The following is a 19,404-nucleotide window of genomic DNA, read 5'->3' on the forward strand; positions in this document are numbered from 1 at the left end:
TGTGTGTGTGTGTGTGTGTGTGTGTTCTGTGCTCACTCCTAGCCCTGGGTGGAGAAGAAGACCCCATGGATCCTACACGCGGGAGTTAACATATCTGGACATGGCAGTTACTAAATACATTCCGCTGTGTGTGTGTGTGTGTGTGTGTGTGTGTGTGTGTGTGTGTGTGTGTGTGTGTGTTCTGTGCTCACTCCTAGCCCTGGGTGGAGAAGAAGACCCCATGGATCCTACACGCGGGAGCTTGACGGCAGGGGGCGCTGTGGGGGAGCTGCGCCGTGTGCGTTGGGCTCTCTGGCGCGTCCTCTCGCCTCCTCCGCGGCTTCCGGTATTGTTGGCGCGCACCGGCATGGATCGAAACCCGTCTCCTCCGCCGCCTAGCTGTGGTCCGGAGGATGAAGAGGACCTGGGTGGGGGAGACCGCATCGGGAGCACGGTCTACAGCAAGCACTGGCTCTTCGGCGTCCTCAGCGGGCTCATCCAGGTGCGGAGACTCGCGCAGGCGCCCTCCGTGCCGAGGGAGTGGATGGGATGCTGGAGGCTCGCGGGTGCCGATTGACTAACTTGCCAGAACTACACCGCGCACGTACTTTACTCGGCTTCTACTCCCTAACCCCACTGTCACGTACGAAGTCGAGACCCTACCATTCGTGTTTTGTCGGCTGTTGTTCTACTGGAATACATAGTTTGGAGCCAGACAGCCCTGATCTCCGAGACGCGAGCTTATCCCATGCTGGAAACGGGACTCCTTAACCCAGATCCTCCATTTCTTTCATACTTTCTATAAAACAAGATAGTCAGTATTATCGTAAACAAGATTTTGTATAGATTGAGATTATAATGAGGCTGTCAATAGATGTTTTCTGCCCATTGCTGTCCATACCGCCAATTTCTGTTTTCTCTAAGCCATTTTTTACATTGCCAAAAAAAAAAATCTTCCTTTTTATTATTTTTAAAGGTTGTTCTTGTTGCTCATAGGAGAAAACTTTCTATTTCCTAACTGGGGACCCAAGGTTGGTTGTACCTTCTTCAGCCATTTTACGGTACATTGTGTTTCATCACCAGTAGACAGTTGGCCATCTCCAAACATGTCTTATACTTTCTGAGCACTTGTAGTCACCTCTGAATGCTTACCTCATTTCCCCAGGACAATCCTACCCTTCTCATAGATTTAGATTTCTTCTTTTAAGAGAAATGTGTGTCTTCTCCCAGGAGTAGGTCATTGGTCCCTAATTTTTTCTCCCATAGTTCTTTCACCAGTTCAGCGCAGTCAGCCTCTTTCTGTTGTAATTGCCTAGTTATATGTCTTTCCTACGTTAATGCTAAACCGTTTGAAACCAAAAGGGTTATTTTGTTGTTTTAATTTTTCTGATGCAGCACCTACAGACCATATTTACTTGAAGAGTGTTTAATGTGTAGATCTATCTAAGGCTGTGGAAAGCTTTTGGAGCCCCTTGGCAGGAATCTGACATTGGGCCAGGACTAGGAAGTGGGCCATGACAAGTTGGTTCAGGCAGGAATCTAATTTTAGGCTAGAACAAAAAAGGCATGAGTATGGCTTTGGGCTGGGACGGGGAAGTAGGCTCAGTTATCTTGGTCATCCTGATAAGCCCCTAGAAACAGTGCTCACAGGGGTGATCGTGGGACTTTGTTTATTGCCTTGCTTGTTCCTTGACTTTGTGTTTATTGTGCCGCTTGTCCTTATTATTTGCATGTCATTAAAATGGTATAAAAGCAGATTGGGAAAAAATTAACCTGCCGCAGCCTCAGAACTGCCTGGGGTCATGCTTACAATGTTGTCTGTCTTTTTTCTTTTTAATCCTCACTCCTGCCCTGGAGTCAGAACCTGCTGACTGACTGAGTTGGCTTGATTACAAGGTGCTAGATTTTAGAGACTGTTTTGTCTGAGGAGATACTTTTGAGAGACTGAGACTTCTACGTGATAATATTTTACCTGAAGACCTATGAGTATTTTAACTGATTTTTTTTCCTTTATGTTTCTGAAGATTGTCACACCTGAAAGTGGCACATCTGGCTCAGCTGATGAGGAAGAACAGGCAGGTCTTGCTGAAGAAATGGAGAATGAGATTTGCAGAGTCTGGGATATGTCCATGGACGAGGTATGCGGATGGAAGTGAGATTCTGAACAGACTCAGAGTGGGGAGGTGATGAAGGGGCTGGAGAGATGGCTCCATGGTTAGGAGGACTATCTGCCCTCCCAGAGGTCCTGAGTTCAATTCCCAGCAACCACGTGGTGGCCCATAGCCATCTATACTGGGATTTGTGGTATACATGCAGATAGAACACTCATATACATAAAATAAGTAGAAAGGATCATTCCTCCACTGTTGGCGGAAAGGCCTATTCAGTGATTGCAGAACAGGATTCAGCATCAAATTTGGTAATCATTTCTGTTTGTAGGATGTGGCTTTATTTCTCCAAGAATTTAAGGCTCCTGACATATTCATGGGCGTGCTGGCCAAATCCCCATGTCCCCGATTAAGAGTAAGTATATAGAGTCCTTTCCTCTTGCTTTGCTTATTAGCTATAAGCCAGTGAACCACTGTGCCTCTACTTACTGAACATTCTTAGGTAGTGCACTCCTTGCAATGACTAGATATGTAGAATTTTAGATTTGGGCTAGATGAGGGAGATCAATGCTTTGCTTTAACAGCTGTGGAAACCAGCCAGGCACAGCCATGCTAGGCTGCTAATGCGTGACAGAACAAGGGACAGTGGAAGCGCTGGCCCGCCATTTGTGTCTCTTGGTCCTTTCACTCACAAAGCCCTCCACTGCCTAAAAACATCCTAAGGTCATTGTCGCTCAGGACTTCCACTGTCTGATTGTGAGAACTTCCTACATGCTCTTCCTGGTCAGGGCTGCCTGTGTCCCTTCTCACCAGCATGGCGCCCGTGCTGTCTTTCCCTTCCCTTTCTGTCTGTGCCAGTACCACAGTGTGGCACTTTTCTGCCTTACCAAGTAAGTTGTCTGTGGTTATTGCTGAGAGCAAGCTCCTAAGAACAGCAGATGGAACAGTGAGCGTTGCAGTGTCCTGAGCATTACTGCCGTTTATGGCTCTGTGCAGTGCACAGGATGCGTGATTCTCAGTACGTGTTGCTCCTATGAGACACACTTAATAGATGAAAGAAGGAGTCTCAGAGACTGTGTCCAAATCTCACAGCTAGTTAAAGACAAACTGGGGTTTGACCCTAAGCCCAAGTCCAGTATAACCTTATTGTTGCTTCTTTTTCTTTGAGATGAAGTGCAAAGTTCCATATGATATTTTATAAATTAAAAGTTGAAGTAAGATATTTTTTAAAGAAGATTTATATATTTATGTATAGGGGTGCTTTGTCTACATGTATGTCAACACTAGAAGAGGGCACCAGATCTCATTATAGATGGTGTGATATACCATGTGGTTGCTGGGGATTGAGCTCTGGACCCCTGGAAGAGCAGTCAGTGCTCTTAACCACTGAGCCATCTCTCCAACCCTTTGAATTAAGATTTCATTTAGTGGAGTGCTCTGCCCATATTGGATCCTTACATTAACTTGAAATGTTGGCAGTTTTGTGGGGTTGTCTCGTGGATGTTACTATTTTAAATAAATTGAGTCGTGATCAGTTCAGGAGTTAGCCACACGGTTGTAAATGTGTCCTAATCACAGTCTCCTAAGGCTGTTCCTCAGCCTGTCTGGATGGTGGAGTCACTAAACCACCGGTCTTACATTAGCACATCCCAGACTACTGGTACTGAGCCCACCTCAGGAGTGTCTGAGCCAGCAGGGCAGGGCAGGACCCAGGGTCATACCCTTTTCAAAAGCTTTGTCCTACAGGACCTTCAAAAGTCAGGCCACATCTCCACGTGAAATTCTAGGCACTGTTGACATCTGCCAGGGATTCTCATGAGCAGCCCAGTCAGGAGGTGGTCCTTTGGCAGAAAGCTCACTCATCTCTCTCTGTTGATAAGAGAATGTGTGTCTTCTGCCCCAACACTCTTGATTTTTTCCCAAAGTTTGCGTTCTACTAGAACTCTCTTTAGTCCCTCTCACACTTTTGTCAGCTTTTCCCCTTCCTGTTTCTTCCTGTGTCTCAGTCTGGACTCTGTCCAAGTGCAGACCCTTTACAGTCATTGCTGTAGTGAGTCCCTGCGCTGTACAATACAGGTTGAGATGGCGATCTCTGTCTCAGCCTTCAAAGCTGGGGTTCCAGGCACCACTGCCACAGCCAGCTTAGCTCTGTGATTCTTACTCTCATACATTACAGCTCTCCTCTAGTGATACCACAAAGCCCTGCCCCTGCGCCCCCCCCCCCCCCCCCCCGCAACTGGTGCAACATCCAGCTTTGTTGAGGAATTTTCGACCTGCATGCTGTATTTTCTAATCCCATGTTCTCCTCTCTAATTGAGTGATTATCACACTGATCAGTGTGCCCTTGGCAAATGCTGGCTCCGGAGGCTTTACTCTGGAGATTCTGATTCGGTGGAGGTGATGGGACTTGAAAAGTGTTGACAAACTCCCTAAGTGTTGTGTCTCAGCAAGCGTGGCAACCCTGTCCTGTGCACATACACTGGGTCCTTATGTCTTCGTTTTTCCTGTAGGTGTGACTAGTACCTGTGACTGGGAAATAGACGTAATTTCAGATCTAGAGCCAAGCCTGGTGCTCTCTCTTCACCTTCTGACAGACTGTCGGCCAAACCTCTGGAGTCTTTGGCTCCATGCTTTTTCGTGCGTGCCACCCCGCCTCTGGTAGTGGTTCTGTCTTCTTGGGCTGAGCATCCTGGTACCTAACATCCAGGCTCTGGATTGACACAGTTTCCCAATTGGAGATCTTGGGCAGGTTGCTTGACTTTCCTGGTTTCCAGGTTGCTTCAGTTTCCTCATTTGAAAAGTGGGGACAGTACAGTCCCCATTGTGTACTGACTGTGTTAAATGCTACACGAGGATTCAGTGTCTCGTTCCCTCCTTGAGAATCTCATGGCCCCAGAGACACTGTCCTGTATTAAGTCTAAACTCTCGAGCGAGGCAGTCAGATGCTTTCAGTCCCGATCCTTTTCCTCTGCTGTATTTTTCTTACCTTTGCTTGGGTTTCCTGCTGCTCTCTCCATTCGTTGTCTGTGTTAAGAATCCTTTCCGCTGTAAGAGTTCCTCATCTGTAACTTCCACCTTCCAACTTCCTCTGTGTCTTTTGTTCCTTCTCAGCTACATGGGCTGTATGAGCTAAGTATAGGTATGGATGCTGGCAGTACACTTTCATAGTCTGCCTCCCCATTCCTTCCCCTCAAACTTGGTACAGTAAAGGGTTTTGTTCAAGTTGTTATTCTTTGTGATTACCTTACAGCCATTGTGACCTGTGAACTTTGGTTTGACAGGAAATCTGTGTGGGAATTTTAGGGAATATGGCTTGTTTCCGGGAGATATGCGAGTCCATCAGCAAGAACGAGGATCATGGGTAAGTACTACTACCCAGTAGCTGTGTCTCCCAGGATGGGTTCTAAGTTTCTATCCCAGGGGACTCCTGGTTCCTAGGAGAAGTGAACTGTGCAGTGCTCCTTGTCTCAGGGGCAGCTTGTGTTGATTAGCTGAGGCATCTGTGCAGCTAGGGACACAACTCAGGGCAGAGCCTGTGCATCCATGGGAAGGCCTGAGTCAGCGGAGTAAGTGGGCTAGTCAGAGAGCACGCAGAGCCTAACTTGGAGCTGGGTGCAGCTGGGCAGAATCCAGAACAATGTAAGCATAGAGAATCCAAGGACTCGGAACTCGTCTGGGAAACTCAGTTGCTGAAGTGTTGCTCTGTGAACGTTTGACTTAGATCGCGAATGGGCGATTGTATGGTGGGGGGGTCACCATAACGTGAAGAACTGTCCTAAGGGTCGCAGCATTCTGCATCTTGATGGGGTTTTCTGCATTTATTCTTTGTCTTACAATTTAAACCATGTTGAAATGCAATGAAAAGTGGTCTTTGCAATGCGATGCTTTACGCTCCCGCTCACTGTGGCTCTGCAGGCAGGTGCTGCTGCAGTGTTTGTGTGACTCAGACCCACCCACCCTGCTGGAAACCTGCAGGTAAGTGTCTGTCATGGTGGGACCTGGGAGGCAGCGGGAAGTCCCCACTGCTGTGGCCTTACCTATGGTCCATGTCGACCCTGAGCTCACGTTTGTCACGTAGGTTGTTGCTTACTTGCCTTTCCCAGACAGAAGTGGCCAGTGTCTGGGTTAGAAGGATCCGGGAACACCCATCTGTCTACGCTAACGTTTGCTTCATCATGTCTAGTTCAACAAACGGTAAGTCACCATGCAGCCTAGGGAGGGAGAGTAGCGCATGCGTTAGGGAACTTCTGTGGACGGCTCACTTTCTAAATCTTGTTTGTCAGTTTATGTTTTCACTTGTAAAATTCTTTTAGGTGTTTGCCTGCATTTGTGTATCTCTCACATGTTGGTGTGTGCCTGGTGCCCACAGAGGCCAGAAGACGGGGTCAGATGCTCTAGGACTGGAATTATAGACAGTTTTGTGAGCTGTTTCCTGTATGGGTGCTGGGAATCAAACCTGGGTGTGCTGGTGGTGCTCTTCGTGGCTGAGCCATCTCTCCAGCCCCAGGAAGCCACTTTGCATTGCAGGAGGTTTAAATAGGCTCCTGGAGACACCCTGGGAGGAAGTGAAACCTCGGTGGGTGGATTTGGCTGTGGGAGCAGCTTGGGGTATTGTTCTGGGATTCTCATTTGAACACCTGTCTCCGCTGCAGTTGACTTGCTGGTGAAGGTCGGGGAGGTCGTGGACAAACTCTTTGACTTAGATGAAAAACTCATGTTGGAATGGATTAGAAAGGGGGCTACCCGGCTTCCAGGCCAACCCCAGGAGGACTCTGAAGAGCAGCCAGTGTTTTCCATTGTACCCTGTGTGCTGGAAGCTGCCAAACAAGTGCGGTAGGTGAACTCCTGTCCAGACTGTTGTAGGGAGACCCAGTCGTTCAGAGCATCGTCAGATGGAAGCGTCTTAGTTTCATTCGGTACGCCCTTCTCTCGGGGGTTGTGGTGGCAGGGTAGTTTCTCTGCGAGAATCGTGTGCTGAAGCATTTGATCCGGTGTGGCTTGCCTGTTGCCAGTGTTCTTAGTCACCTGGGTTGACGAGAGAGAGAGAGAGAGAGAGAGAGAGAGAGAGAGAGAGAGAGAGAGAGAGAGAGAGAGAGAGGAGGGGGAGGAGAGAGAGGAGAGAGAGACAGAGACAGAGACAGAGACAGAGGAGAGGAGAGAGAGAGAGAGAGACAGAGAGAGAGACAGAGAGAGAGAGAGAGAAAGAAAGAAGAAGAAGGAGGAGGAGAGGGAGAGGGAGAGAGAGAGAGAAATGCTGCGGGATGAATTTAGGCTCTGCGAATCCTTCGGAAGAGCAACTCTATGCGTAAACCTGAGACCACCACAGTCACTGACTAGTTACTAAGGGCTGCTTCAGAGCCTAGGAGACATCCCTTAGGGATTCATGCCAGATCCGGTGGCTCTGTTAAAATTCTGCTACAGTGTTTAGCTTGCTGTGGTTACCGACAACAATCTTATCTATTTTAAATAATCAAAGAGAAAAGGTTTCTTGCTTTATTTTATGTCAAACGTGAAACAGCTCCATTGAGCATGCTTGTTTTCTCCCGCTTCCTCCTTGCGTCTGTATACCTGTCTGCATCGGTGGGTGACTTGGGGGCTTCAGTGTCTTGTCATGAGAGGCAGGAGTTTATGGGTTGTTAAAACAATGTATTGCTAATGACAGCGATATTAACACTTGAATGATCCACTTAGTTGTTGGCATAGTTTCAGAACTTACTGTAGTATGCTAAAAGCTGTTACTTTTATACCTTTTACCAAATCAAGTTTAAACTACACACACACACACACACACACACACACACACCTGCTACTTGAGTATTCCCAGTGTGTAAATTGTGCTGCTGTCATCTTGTCTGGAGGATGGGAGAGAACTGCAATGCCCTTACTTTTCCGTACCCAGCTCTCCTCATGACCAGTCAGCTTCGGAGCCATGCTCCTGGCTCTTACTGGGATCCCGTTCTGCCACGCAGGCCTGTTCTCTCTGGCCTGGGCGAGTACCACACTCTCCCAACCTTCTGAGCTGCCTGGCTTGTCTCTTCCAAGACTAACAGCTGCTTTGGTGGGGTGCACACCGTCTTACTTCATGCAGCAGGCTTGTCAGTCGCCTTCTTAGGAACTGATCCAGATTTGCAAGGCTGGCACACAAGCCTCTCTCCAAAGCCTTGCGTAGAAGCCCCGACACAAAGCCTGTCCATCTGTGTTCTTACTTCCGCTGAGTAAAGTTCTATTCTCCAGATGGACAGGGCCCTTTTGCTTACAAGCCTTTGCTCAGGGCGCCTTTCGTCCGTGCCTCAAACACCCACTCTGCAGATTCCACGCACCATTTCTCTTAAGATTTCTTCCCTGACTAAATTTCTGTGTGGTCTTTTAGTGCCTGGGCCCTCTAGTGTTAAATTCATTTCATTTTTTTTTTAGGTAATTACCCTTTTAATTACCTTCTTTCCTCCCAGACGGGTATACTTTATGAAGGTAGGTGTAGCATCTTAACACCCTCTGCCTTCCTGGCCCCTGGCCTTAAGTGCCCCAGATGACAGACATTGCGTCCACACGGCTGAGCCAGTACATGTCACTCTTTTCACTTAATCGGCTGGTGGAAGAAGCTGCATTTTGAGTTCTAAGAATACAAAATGTTGAGCGAAAGCATTAGTTTTGTATGGTTCTAGTGTTCTCAGCGAGGGAGCTAGGATGGTCTGTGAAGGCTGGAGAGCGTCAGTACCAGGGTGCTGTAGGCCTCACACCCCTCCCATGCATGTCTCAGTATCACGAGTACATACATTCACACACTTCCCATGTATTCACATGCTCATTCACACACGTACACTCATACATATACACTCACACACATTTACACACATATTCTCACTTGTACACACTTAATCACACATTCATATATACACCTCACACATTGACACACTCCCATACATAAAGACAGAGACACACCCACTGTTTTCTGTTTTCCCCATTTAATGGAAACGCTAGTGAGCAGAGTCTATTCCGTTGGCCATTCCATCCCACGCCTGCTGAGAGAGGGAGCAGCGGCTGCTCTCGAGCCAGTGCAGTTACTGAAGTTACTTTTCTGTTTCTCTGCTCAGCTCTGAAAACCTGGAGGGGCTGGATGTTTACATGCGCATCTTACAGCTGCTCACCACGGTGGATGACGGCGTGCAAGCCATCGGTAAGGCGGCGCCTTGGAGCTCACTGTTGTTGCTCACTTGAGTATTCACTAGCTCTAAATTACTTCTTTTTTTAAAATATTTAAGTGCAGTGTCCTGATACTGGAAATGACACGTGGCGTTTACTCTTTGACCTGGTGTGCCATGAATTCTGCCAGCCTGATGACCCGCCCGTCACACTACAGGAACAGAAGACAGTGCTAGCGTCTGTCTTCTCAGTGCTGTCGGCCATCAGTGCCTCACGGGCTGAACAGGAGCACCTGAAGATAGAAGAAGGCAAGTGTAGTGTCCGTTCACCACATTAGATTGGTGTCCTCCAGATAGGAAGTGCCATGCCGCTGTGTGCTCATCACTGGGTTTCTCTTTCACGTTTTCTCTGTTTAAAAAGAAAATACCCTTATTCAGTACCCTAGTCATGTAAAATATTAGATACAAACATAGGATAATGTTTATAAAAGGCATTGAGGAGAGGCTCGGGGTGCAGCTCTAATGGGGAGCATGAATGCATTCCTCGTCCAGTCCCCAGCACCAAACAGTGTGGCTCCATCCAGAGGTACCACCCTGCTTTATCATGAGTGCCTCCTAAAGTCCTCTGTAAGCTACTAATTCCACTGCTGTGCTCACGGAGGATCAGCCATACTGAGTGAGGACAGTGTCTCTTCACTCTGGCTTTGACTTGTTTAATCCTGAATTAGGGTGAAGAGTTCACAGCCCCAAGTGCTTGCCGATGCTTCATCGGGTCTGCGTTGAGTGTGTGCAGTGTCGAGGAGTGTATTGGCAGGTCTGCCCATCTCAGACTCGGTTTCTGCGTCTCAGCTTACATGTTATGCTTGTTCCAGGCATTTATCTTCTGAATAGCTGTTCTCTGTTACATACTTTCTTCTACTGACTGTTGTTGGGCTTGATGATTTGCATATTAATATCTTGATTCCAGCATCTTGATTGACTTGCCTGTAGTTTGATTTTGCTGTGCTTAGGGTTCAGCACGGGGCCTTGCACACATAGGTAGACATCCTGTTGCTGAGCTGTATCCACTTCCCTGTCTTGTTGTTCTTGCATTCTATCTGCCTCCACATCTATCTGTCATCTCTGAGCCATCTCTCCAGCCTTTTCTTACTGTGAACTTTATCTGATATTAAGTTACATGTACTTTGTCATTTTTCTATCTCTGACTTCTTTTTTTTTAAGATTTATTTATTTTATTTATATGAGTACACTGCAGTCTTCAGACACACTAGAACATCAGATCCCATTACAGACGAATGTGAGCCACCATGTGGTTGCTGGGAATTGAACTGAGACCCTCTGGAGGAGCAGTCAGTGCTCTTAACTGCGGATCCATGTCTCCAGCCCTCTGACTTGTTTTTGCTTTATCTACGTGGGTTGCCTAGTCTCTCTGGTGGTTTAAACACCTGACAGGAGGCTCTCTTCTTCTCTTGACTCTCTAGGTAATGTCTCAAGACCCTCACTATTTAGTGTTATTGGGCATAAGGTACTTGTTTTTTCCATTCAAGGATGTTTTGATATCTTCCTGTTTTAAGTTTTTCTTTTTATAAGGAAGCACTGTTTCTATATTTAAGGAGGGGTTACTGGTAAGTTATTTCTCCTCAGGTGAAATGCACCAGTACAGACCAAATTAAATGTTGTTGTATTGGGAAGCTGCTCTCAGACGAGTTCACTGACCCCAAGGACCAAGGCCAGGGAAGTCACCACTGCGGGGAGAGAGAGGTTGGGGGAAGAAAAAGAGAAAGAGAGAAAGGATGTGCATGTAGAGAGAGAAGAGGAGAACAAGAGAGACAAAGAGGGAGACCAATGTCTGGATTACATAGGGAGGAGCCTCTGGGGGACGGGCAGCCAAGCCCCTGGGCTGAAAAGTTCAAAGTTGGGGACAGAATGTGCCAGGTAGGGACTGAGGGATGCTGGGAGAACTTGGAGGCCCAGTCTGCTTTGGTACGTAAGATAGGCGTGTCAGTCCCCTGTTTCAGGGTCTGACACCAGTTACCTTGCTGACAAGTGACACTGAAGAGCCTGGGGGAGCTGGCAGAGGTCATCATGTGAGAGCTTGGGAGGGAGTCTAGTACGCATAAAATCACGCACGGCACACCGTGTGTTGGAGGAGGAGGGGTGACGCTTCATACAGCTAGGGTGGCCTGTGAGTGATGGGAAGGAAAGTAGCGCAGCTGCCGGGGAGTAGAGTGTGGAGGGCAGGGACTCTGCTGTGGGTGACGCAGGGAGCCATGGAAGGCTCCAAGCACAGGTTGGATAGATATGGGTAGCCGTAGCAGCCCATAGGCTGGTAAATGTAGGGAGCCATGGGTAAAAAGGGAGAAGAGTAGCAGGCTGTGTGGCATCAGGACAAGCAAGGCTCTAGCTTTAATCAAGGCAGGAACAGTAGCAATGAGGGAGGATACTCCCAGACTGTTCACTTAGGGATAGGAAGAGTGGTGTGTGTGTGTGCGTGTGCGTGTGTGTGTGTAAGGGACGACTGGCTTTAAACATGCTGCCCGTTGGTGTCCTGGTGGAGGTGGGGAGGGGCAGTTTAATTCCGGAGCTAGGGAGAGGCCTGAGCTAAAAATGCAGATGTTGGGGCTGTCAGCTGTTGAGTTGCTCATCTCCTAAACCTCAGCGATTTCTTAGACTTGCTTTGATGTGAGAAGCTGGGGAGACCTTATCTCCTACTGCAGATGTGTTTATCTTGCTCTCTGTTGTCTCTGTTGCTCTGCAGTGTGACCAATGTGGGCTGCTATGCTGTGTGTGTGTATGTGTGTTTGTGTGTGTGTGTGTGTATGTGTGTCTGTGATCTTTCTAGTGGCACAGGGAATTTTTCTGTGTGAGACTAGCAATATCTTTTTTTTGTTTGTTTGTTTTTTTCGAGACAGGGTTTCTCTGTGTAGCCCTGGCTGTCCTGGAACTCTCTTTGTAGACCAGGCTGGCCTCGAACTCAGAAAGAAAAAAAAGAAGGGAGCTGGGCCCTGGTGGCACAAGCCTTTAATCCCAGCTCCCTTCTTTTTTTTCTTTTCATTTTTTTTATTGGATATTTTCTTTATTTACATTTCAAATGTTACCCCTTTCCCAGATTCCCTCCCTCCTGGAAACCCCCTATCCCATCCTCCCCTGCTTCTATGAGGGTGTTCCTCCACCCATTCTCACCTCCCCGCCCTCCATTCCCATATACTGAGGCATCTATCAAGCCTTTATAGGACCAAGGACCTCTCCTCCCATTGATGTCTGACAAGGCCTTCCTCTGCTACATATGCAGCTGGAATCATGTGTACTCCTTGGTTGATGGCTTAGTCTCTGGGAGTTCTGTGGGGTCTGGTTGGTTGATATTGTTGTTCTTCCTATGGGGTTTCAAACCCCTTCAACTCCTTCAGTCCTTTCTCTAACTCCTCTGTTGGGGACCCCTGCTCAGTCCAATGGTTGGCTGCGAGCATCCACCTCTGTGTTTGTAAGGCTCTGGCAGGAGACAACTATATCAGGCTCCTGTCAGCATGTACTTCTTGGCATCCACAATAGTGTCCGGGTTTGGTGATTGTATATGGGATGAATTCCCTGGTGGGACAGTCTCTAGATGGCCTTTCCTTCAGTCTCTGCTCTACACTTTATCTCCATATTTACTCCTGTGAATATTTTGTTTTCCTTCTAAGAAGACCCGAAGCACCCACACTTTGATCTTCCTTATTCTTGAGCTTCATGTGGTCTGTGAATTGTATCTTGGGTATTCTGAGCTTCTGGGCTAATATCCACTTATCAGTGAGTGCATACAATGTGTGTTCTTTTGTGACTGGGTTACTCAGGATGATATTTTCTAGTTCCATCCATTTGCCTAAGAATTTCATGAAGTCATCGTTTTTAATAGCTGTAATAGCTATTAATAGTGTAAATGTATCACATTTTCTACATCCATTCCTCTGTTGAGGGACATCTGACTTCTTTCCAGCTTCTGGCTATTATAAATGAGGCTGCTATGAACATAGTGGAGCATGTGTCCTTATTACATGTTGGAGCATCTACTGGGTATATGCCCAGGAGTAGTGTTGCTGGGTCCTCAAGTAGTACTATGTCCAATTTTCTGAGGAACTGCCAAACTGATTTCCATAGTGGTTTTACCAGCTTGCAGTCCCACCAGCAATGGAGGAGTATTCATCTTTCTCCACATCCTTGCCATCTGCTGTCACCTGAGTTTTTGATTTTAGCTATTCTGACTAGCGTGAGGTGGAATCTCAGGTTTGTTTTGATTTGCATTTCAATGATAATTAAGGATGTTGAACCTTTCTTTAGGTGCTTCTCAGCCATTCGACATTCCTCGGTTGAAAATTCTTTGTTAAAAAAAAAAAAGAAAAAAGAAAATTCTTTGTTTAGCTCTTTACCCCATCTTTTTTTTTTTTTAAAGATTTATTTATTTATTATATGTAAGTACACTGTAGCTGTCTTCAGACACACCAGAAGAGCGCATCTGATCTCATTACAGATGGTTGTGAGCCACCATGTGATTGCTGAGATTTGAACTCAGGACCTCCAGAAGAGCAGTCAGTGCTCTTAACTGCTGAGCCATCTCTCCAGCCCTACCCCATCTTTTAATAAGGTTATTTGATTCTTAGGAGTCTAACTTCTTGAGTTCTTTGTATATATTGAATATTATCCCTCTATCAGATGTAAGATTGGTAACGGTCTTTCCCCAATCTTTGGTTGCCGTCTTGTCCTATTGACAGTGTCTTTGCCTTACAGAAGCTTTGCAATTTTATGAGGTACCCTTTGGCGATTCCTGATCTTAGAGCATAAGCCATTGATGTTCTGTTCAGGAAAATTTCCCCTGTGCCTATGTGTTCAAGGCTCTGCCCCACTTTCTCTTCTATTGGATTCAGTGTATCTGGTTTTATGTAGAGGTCCTTGATTCACTTGGACTTGAGCTTTGTACAAGGAGATAAGAATGGGTCGATTTGCATTTTTCTACATGCTGACCACCAGTTAAACCAGCACCATTTGTTGGAAATGCTGTCTTTTTCCACTGGATGGTTTTAGTTCCTTTGTCAAAGATCAAGTGACCATAGGTGTGTAGATTCATTTCTGGGTCTTCAATTCTATTCCATTGACTACCTGTCTGTTGCTATACCATGCAGTATTTATCACAATTGCTCTGTAGTACAGCTTTAGGTCAGTGATGGTGATTCCCCCAGAAGTTCTTTTATTGTTGAGAAGAGTTTTCGCTATCCTAGGTTTTCTGTTGTTTCAAATGAATTTGTAAGTTGCTCTTTCTAACTCTATGAAGAATTGATTTGGAATTTTGATGGGGATTGCATTGAATCTGTAGATTGCTCTCTTCAATTTCTTTCTTCAGAGACTTGAAGTTCTTGTCATACAGATCTTTCACTTGCTTGGTTAGAGTCACACCAAGGTATGTTATATTATTTGTGACTATTGTGAAATGTGTCATTTCCCTAATTTCTTTCTCAGCCTGTTTATCCTTTGAGTAGAGGAAGGCTACTGATTTATTTGAGGTAATTTTATATCCAGCCATTTTGCTGAAGTTGTTTATCAGCTTTAGGAGTTTTCTGGTGGAATTTTTGGGGTCACTTAAGTATACGATCATATCATTTGCAAGTAGTGATATTTTGACTTCTTCCTTTCCAATTTGTATCCCTTTGACCTCCTTTTGTTGTCTAATTGCTCTGGCTAGAACTTCAAGTACTATACTGAATAGATAGGGAGAGAGTGGGCAGCCTTGTCTAGTCCCTGATTTAGTGGGATTGCTTCAAGTTTCTCTCCATTTAGTTTGATGTTGGCTACTGGCTTGCTGTATATTGCTTTTACTATGTTTAGGTATGGGCCTTGAATTCCTGATCTTTCCAAGACTTTTAACATGAAGGGATGCTGAATTTTTTCAAATGCTTTTTCAGCATCTAATGAAATGATCATATGTTTTTTTCTTTGAGTTTGTTTATGTAGTGGATTACATTGATGGATTTCCGTATATTGAACAATCCCTGCATTCCTGGGATGAAGCCTACTTCATTATGGTGAATGATCGTTTTGATGTGTTCTTGGATTCAGTTGGCAAGAATTATATTGAGTATTTTTGCATTAATGTTCATAAGGGAGATTGGTCTGAAGCTCTCTTTCTTTGTTTGGTCTTTGTGTGGTTTAGGTATCAGAGTAATTGTGGCTTCTTTGTTTGGTCTTTGTGTGGTTTAGGTATCAGAGTAATTGTGGCTTCATAGAACAAATTGGGTAGAGTACCTGCTGTTCCTATTTTGTGAAATAGTTTGAGGAACCCGAGCCACTGGTTGGGCAGGGTTTTGTGTCCCTGGATCCCGCTGGTCCCAGTTACTCCCTGTGGTGTTAGGACAGATGTTGTGTCCTCCTCACCTCCATCCTATGATCCTGGATGTGTTAGAGCGCCTGGGAGTGGAGCTTCCTGAGGGTGTTGTGGGACTGCTGTGGAGTTTGCACCCAAGGTCGCAGCAACCCTTCTTGATGTTGCAGGGCTAGACATTCTTACTGTGGAGGCCTCTGTGTGGTCCCCAACGTTATGTAGTTTCTGTGTTTAGGCAGAACATGGACATACTTGTTAGCTCCCTGATACAATTAGCTCTCTCCTTTGTACGTCAAGCCTTTCAGGAGGAACTCTGTGGAGTTGGGGATTACTCTCGTTTCCTGAGCTACCGTGATACAGCACTGAGCAAAAGCAACTTGGATGTGGGGAAACAGTTTATTTGAACTTACAGGTTACAGGCCATCACTGGTAAAAGTCAGAGCAGGAATGGGAAGCAGAAACCACTCTATCCACAGACGCTAAAGGATAGGTGGCACTAGTTCAGGATGGCTGGGATGACAGACAAACCAATGAATACTTGGCTGATTTTACTACCTTGATTTCATGCAGGGGATCTTCCTCTAATTGACAGCCTAATTCGGGTATTACAAAATATGGAGCATTGTCAGAAGAAACCAGAGAACCCCTCAGAGTCTGATAAAGAAGAGCCTACGATCTGTGGTCCCACCCAAGACGACTTCCATATGAAGATCTTGAAGGACATTTCATGTGAATTCCTTTCTAATATTTTTCAGGTGTTAACAAAGGTAGGAGGAGTATTAGTGACTTCTTCAGCAAAATCAAAGGTGTAGATTACTTGGCGTCCTGAACTTGAAACTTTTAGGGAAGGAGTGGCTGTACAGGGGTAGAAGGGACAAGCGGGTACCCTGGGAGAGATGACTGGGCAAACACAGGGCTCCTTGTTGCAGCCTCGGCTCCACCGTTATTTCTTATGGTATTAAAACAATTTCTTTCCTCTTCCCTTCTCCTCTCCTGTCTTGTGTGACTTGGAGTTGGGCCCTGGGACCTTGTGCTTGATAGGCAAGCAGTCTCCCTCTGAGCTGTAACCTCAGCCTGGTCTTAGCTTTTTGTTTTAAGTGGGGCAGGTTACACATGCGTGGAACTCACAGGACAACTTGCAAGAATGTTCTTTCTCTCCACCATTACTTTTTATATATAAAAAGTATGACTATTTTACTCAATTTGGGCGATTTTTATGTTGTTATCTGTATTTTTAAAATAACTGATGTGGTTTTTGTGCATGTGTGCATGCGCACACGATCAATAAAAGGCATATAGACAGCCTACATTACTAAAGTTTATATGGATTATTTCTGATATATGAAAATGTTGACTTTGTTTGGCTCTTTTTATGACTATTATGATTTTATGTTAAACTCTACAGGTGAAATTTGTACCCTATTTTGATTTATATTTTTTGTTATTAGTGAGCCAGATTATCTTTCCATATATTTGTATATTATTTACGTTTCTTCTTTATAAAGATCTCATTTTTTAAAATTTTGTATTTTGGGAGGCTAGTGAGGTGGCTCAGTGGTTAAGAGCACCGACTGCTCTTCCAGAGGTCCTGAGTTCAATTTCCAGCAACCACATGGTGCCTCACCACCATCTGTAAAGGGATCTGATGCCCTCTTCTGGCATGCAGGTGTACATGCAGACAGAGCACTCACACATTAAAAAATATACGTAAATAAATAAATAAATTTAAATGTTTGTATTTTTGTGGTGCTTAGAGACAAACCCAGGACTTTTCAAATGCTTACCAAGTGCTTCACCGCTGAGCTACATCCCTGGCCTGGTGTAGTTATTCATGTTGACTGTTTATTCTTGGCTAATCCTTATGTCTTAGTCACTCTTTTTTTATTTTTATTTTTATTTTTTTGGTTTTTCGAGACAGGGTTTCTCTGTGTAGCCCTGGCTGTCCTGGAACTCACTTTGTAGACCAGGCTGGCCTCAGAAATCCGCTGCCTCTGCCTCCCAAGTGCTGGGATTAAAGGCGTGTGCCACCACTCCCGGCTGACCAAATCAACTCTTATAAAAGAAGGCATTAAGTTGGGGGCTGGCTTCCAGTTTCAGAGGTTTAGTCCATTATCATCATGGCAGGAACATGGCAGCAGACAGGAGTGGAGCTGGAGAAATGGCGGAGGGTTCTATATCCTGATCTACAGGTGGAGAGTGAGACACTGGACCTGGTGGGCTTCTGAGACCTCAAAGCCTACCCACAGTGACAGCTTTCTCCAACAAGGCCACACCTTCTCCACAGCCACACCTCTTAGTCCTTATCCTTTCAAATAGTGCCACTCCCTCGTGACATTCGAGTTTGTGAGCCTGTGGGGGCCACTCTTATTTAAACCACCACAGCATCTTTTTTATATTGCTTTCAGTTTTTTGTTTTTTTTTTAATTGTTTGTCATTGCTTTAAGTTTTGGGAGGAAAAGACAAACATGGTTCTTTGTTTTTTAAGTTGCAGGAAGGTGGATTGATTAAAAACCAGCGAGGACACATTCCAAAACTTCTTAGATAACACCGTCAGGGAATTTGGATTTACTCTTGAGAAAACTGAGGAGCTACTGAAAGTTTTTTCTTTTTTTAAGCAAGTGATAGGATCAATTAGGGCAGGAATAAAGGAATAGAGATGAGGGCTGGGGCCAGCGAACGGGCTGAAGGTTGGTAACCTTCAGGACAGTTCGGAAACGAGAGCCTGAGTAAGGCTGGAGCGGGTAGAGGCTTCACCCGGAACCCAGCAGTGGGTCGGGAGGAAAGACGGAGAGCAGGGCAGGGCTTAGCGGTGCCTCAGCTCCTGGCCCAAGAAGCATGGTGAGCTTTGCCTTTCACTGAGATTGGCTGTGCGGAGGTCACAGAAGGCTCAGCAGGGCTTTCAGGATGCTGCTGAGACCAGCTGTGATTCTAGGTCCTGATAGCTGTGTTTGCAGATACAGCCTTAGTCCCTTTCCTTTTCTGATGTTACATTTTTCTTTTGCTTGTCACAGGAAAAGGTGGCTCAGGGACTGAAGGAGGGCCAGTTAAGTAAGCAGAAGTGCTCCTGCGCCTTTCAGAGCCTCCTGCCCCTCTACAGCCCTGCAGTGAGTATGGGGAAAATGATAGCATAGCTCCCGGGATTTAATGCTGTATGGCAGAGCCGCCATAGGGGGCTTGACAGCAAGGGGGAATTAATAAAACGCCAGTGAGCGACCTACGAGGAAGCAGTGGGCGTCTGTAACGGCCGGGAGTGAAAGGAACTAACTGGTTAGGGTCGTCACTTCTAGGGTCGTCACTGGAGTATTTCAAGTGACCTGCAGGAGGTCTCTTGGCTCACACTGTTTTTATATTGAGTCATTGGAAGGGCAGGAGGATGTTTTCATAGGTAACCATCGATGTCTTTAAAAAACACCTTTTCCTCTGCTGTAGACATTGGTTCTTTGTGTGACTCACAGGTGGAAGACTTCGTTAAAGTCGTACGTGAGGTCGATGAGGCTCTTGCTGATGACCTAGAAGGCAGCTTCCCAAGTGTGAAGGCACAGACTTGAGACCCAAGTTGGAGCTTCTGCTGTCCAAGGAATAAACTTTGTGTTTTCTATGGTTCGAAGTCGGCATTGGGATGATGGCGTGAATGAACATTGTATCAGACCTTGATTTCGTAGTCTGCCCTGATGCCCGTCTCCTCCCACTTGTGTTTACCGCTGTCAGCCCCCTCTCCTCTGCATTGAGCCCATGTTACTGATGCTTGGTTGAAGAAGAGGAAATCCAAGCTTGTTGTCACAGTTAAGGTGCTGCTGGGAAGAGACCCCATGGCCATGACAACTCTTACAAA

At 46.0% G+C, this 19,404-nt stretch overlaps 1 protein-coding gene across 1 annotated transcript; it reads left to right on the top strand.

The window, feature by feature from the left end:
- The first annotated feature begins 320 nt into the window (after positions 1 to 320).
- On the top strand, positions 321 to 19,179 carry Saal1 (serum amyloid A like 1). The gene is made up of 12 exons (XM_021167454.2): positions 321 to 481; positions 2,004 to 2,117; positions 2,419 to 2,502; positions 5,369 to 5,448; positions 6,003 to 6,062; positions 6,166 to 6,281; positions 6,740 to 6,920; positions 9,179 to 9,261; positions 9,347 to 9,535; positions 16,143 to 16,339; positions 18,584 to 18,676; positions 19,028 to 19,179. The coding sequence occupies exons 1-12, from the start codon at positions 347 to 349 to the stop codon at positions 19,118 to 19,120; spliced, it is 1,425 nt and encodes a 474-aa protein (XP_021023113.1). The 5' UTR covers positions 321 to 346; the 3' UTR covers positions 19,121 to 19,179.
- Positions 19,180 to 19,404: the final 225 nt, after the last annotated feature.

This window comes from Mus caroli, unplaced genomic scaffold (assembly GCF_978045245.1).
Source record: "Mus caroli unplaced genomic scaffold, Mus_caroli_1 scaffold_8, whole genome shotgun sequence".
Classification (NCBI taxonomy): Eukaryota; Metazoa; Chordata; class Mammalia; order Rodentia; family Muridae; genus Mus; species Mus caroli.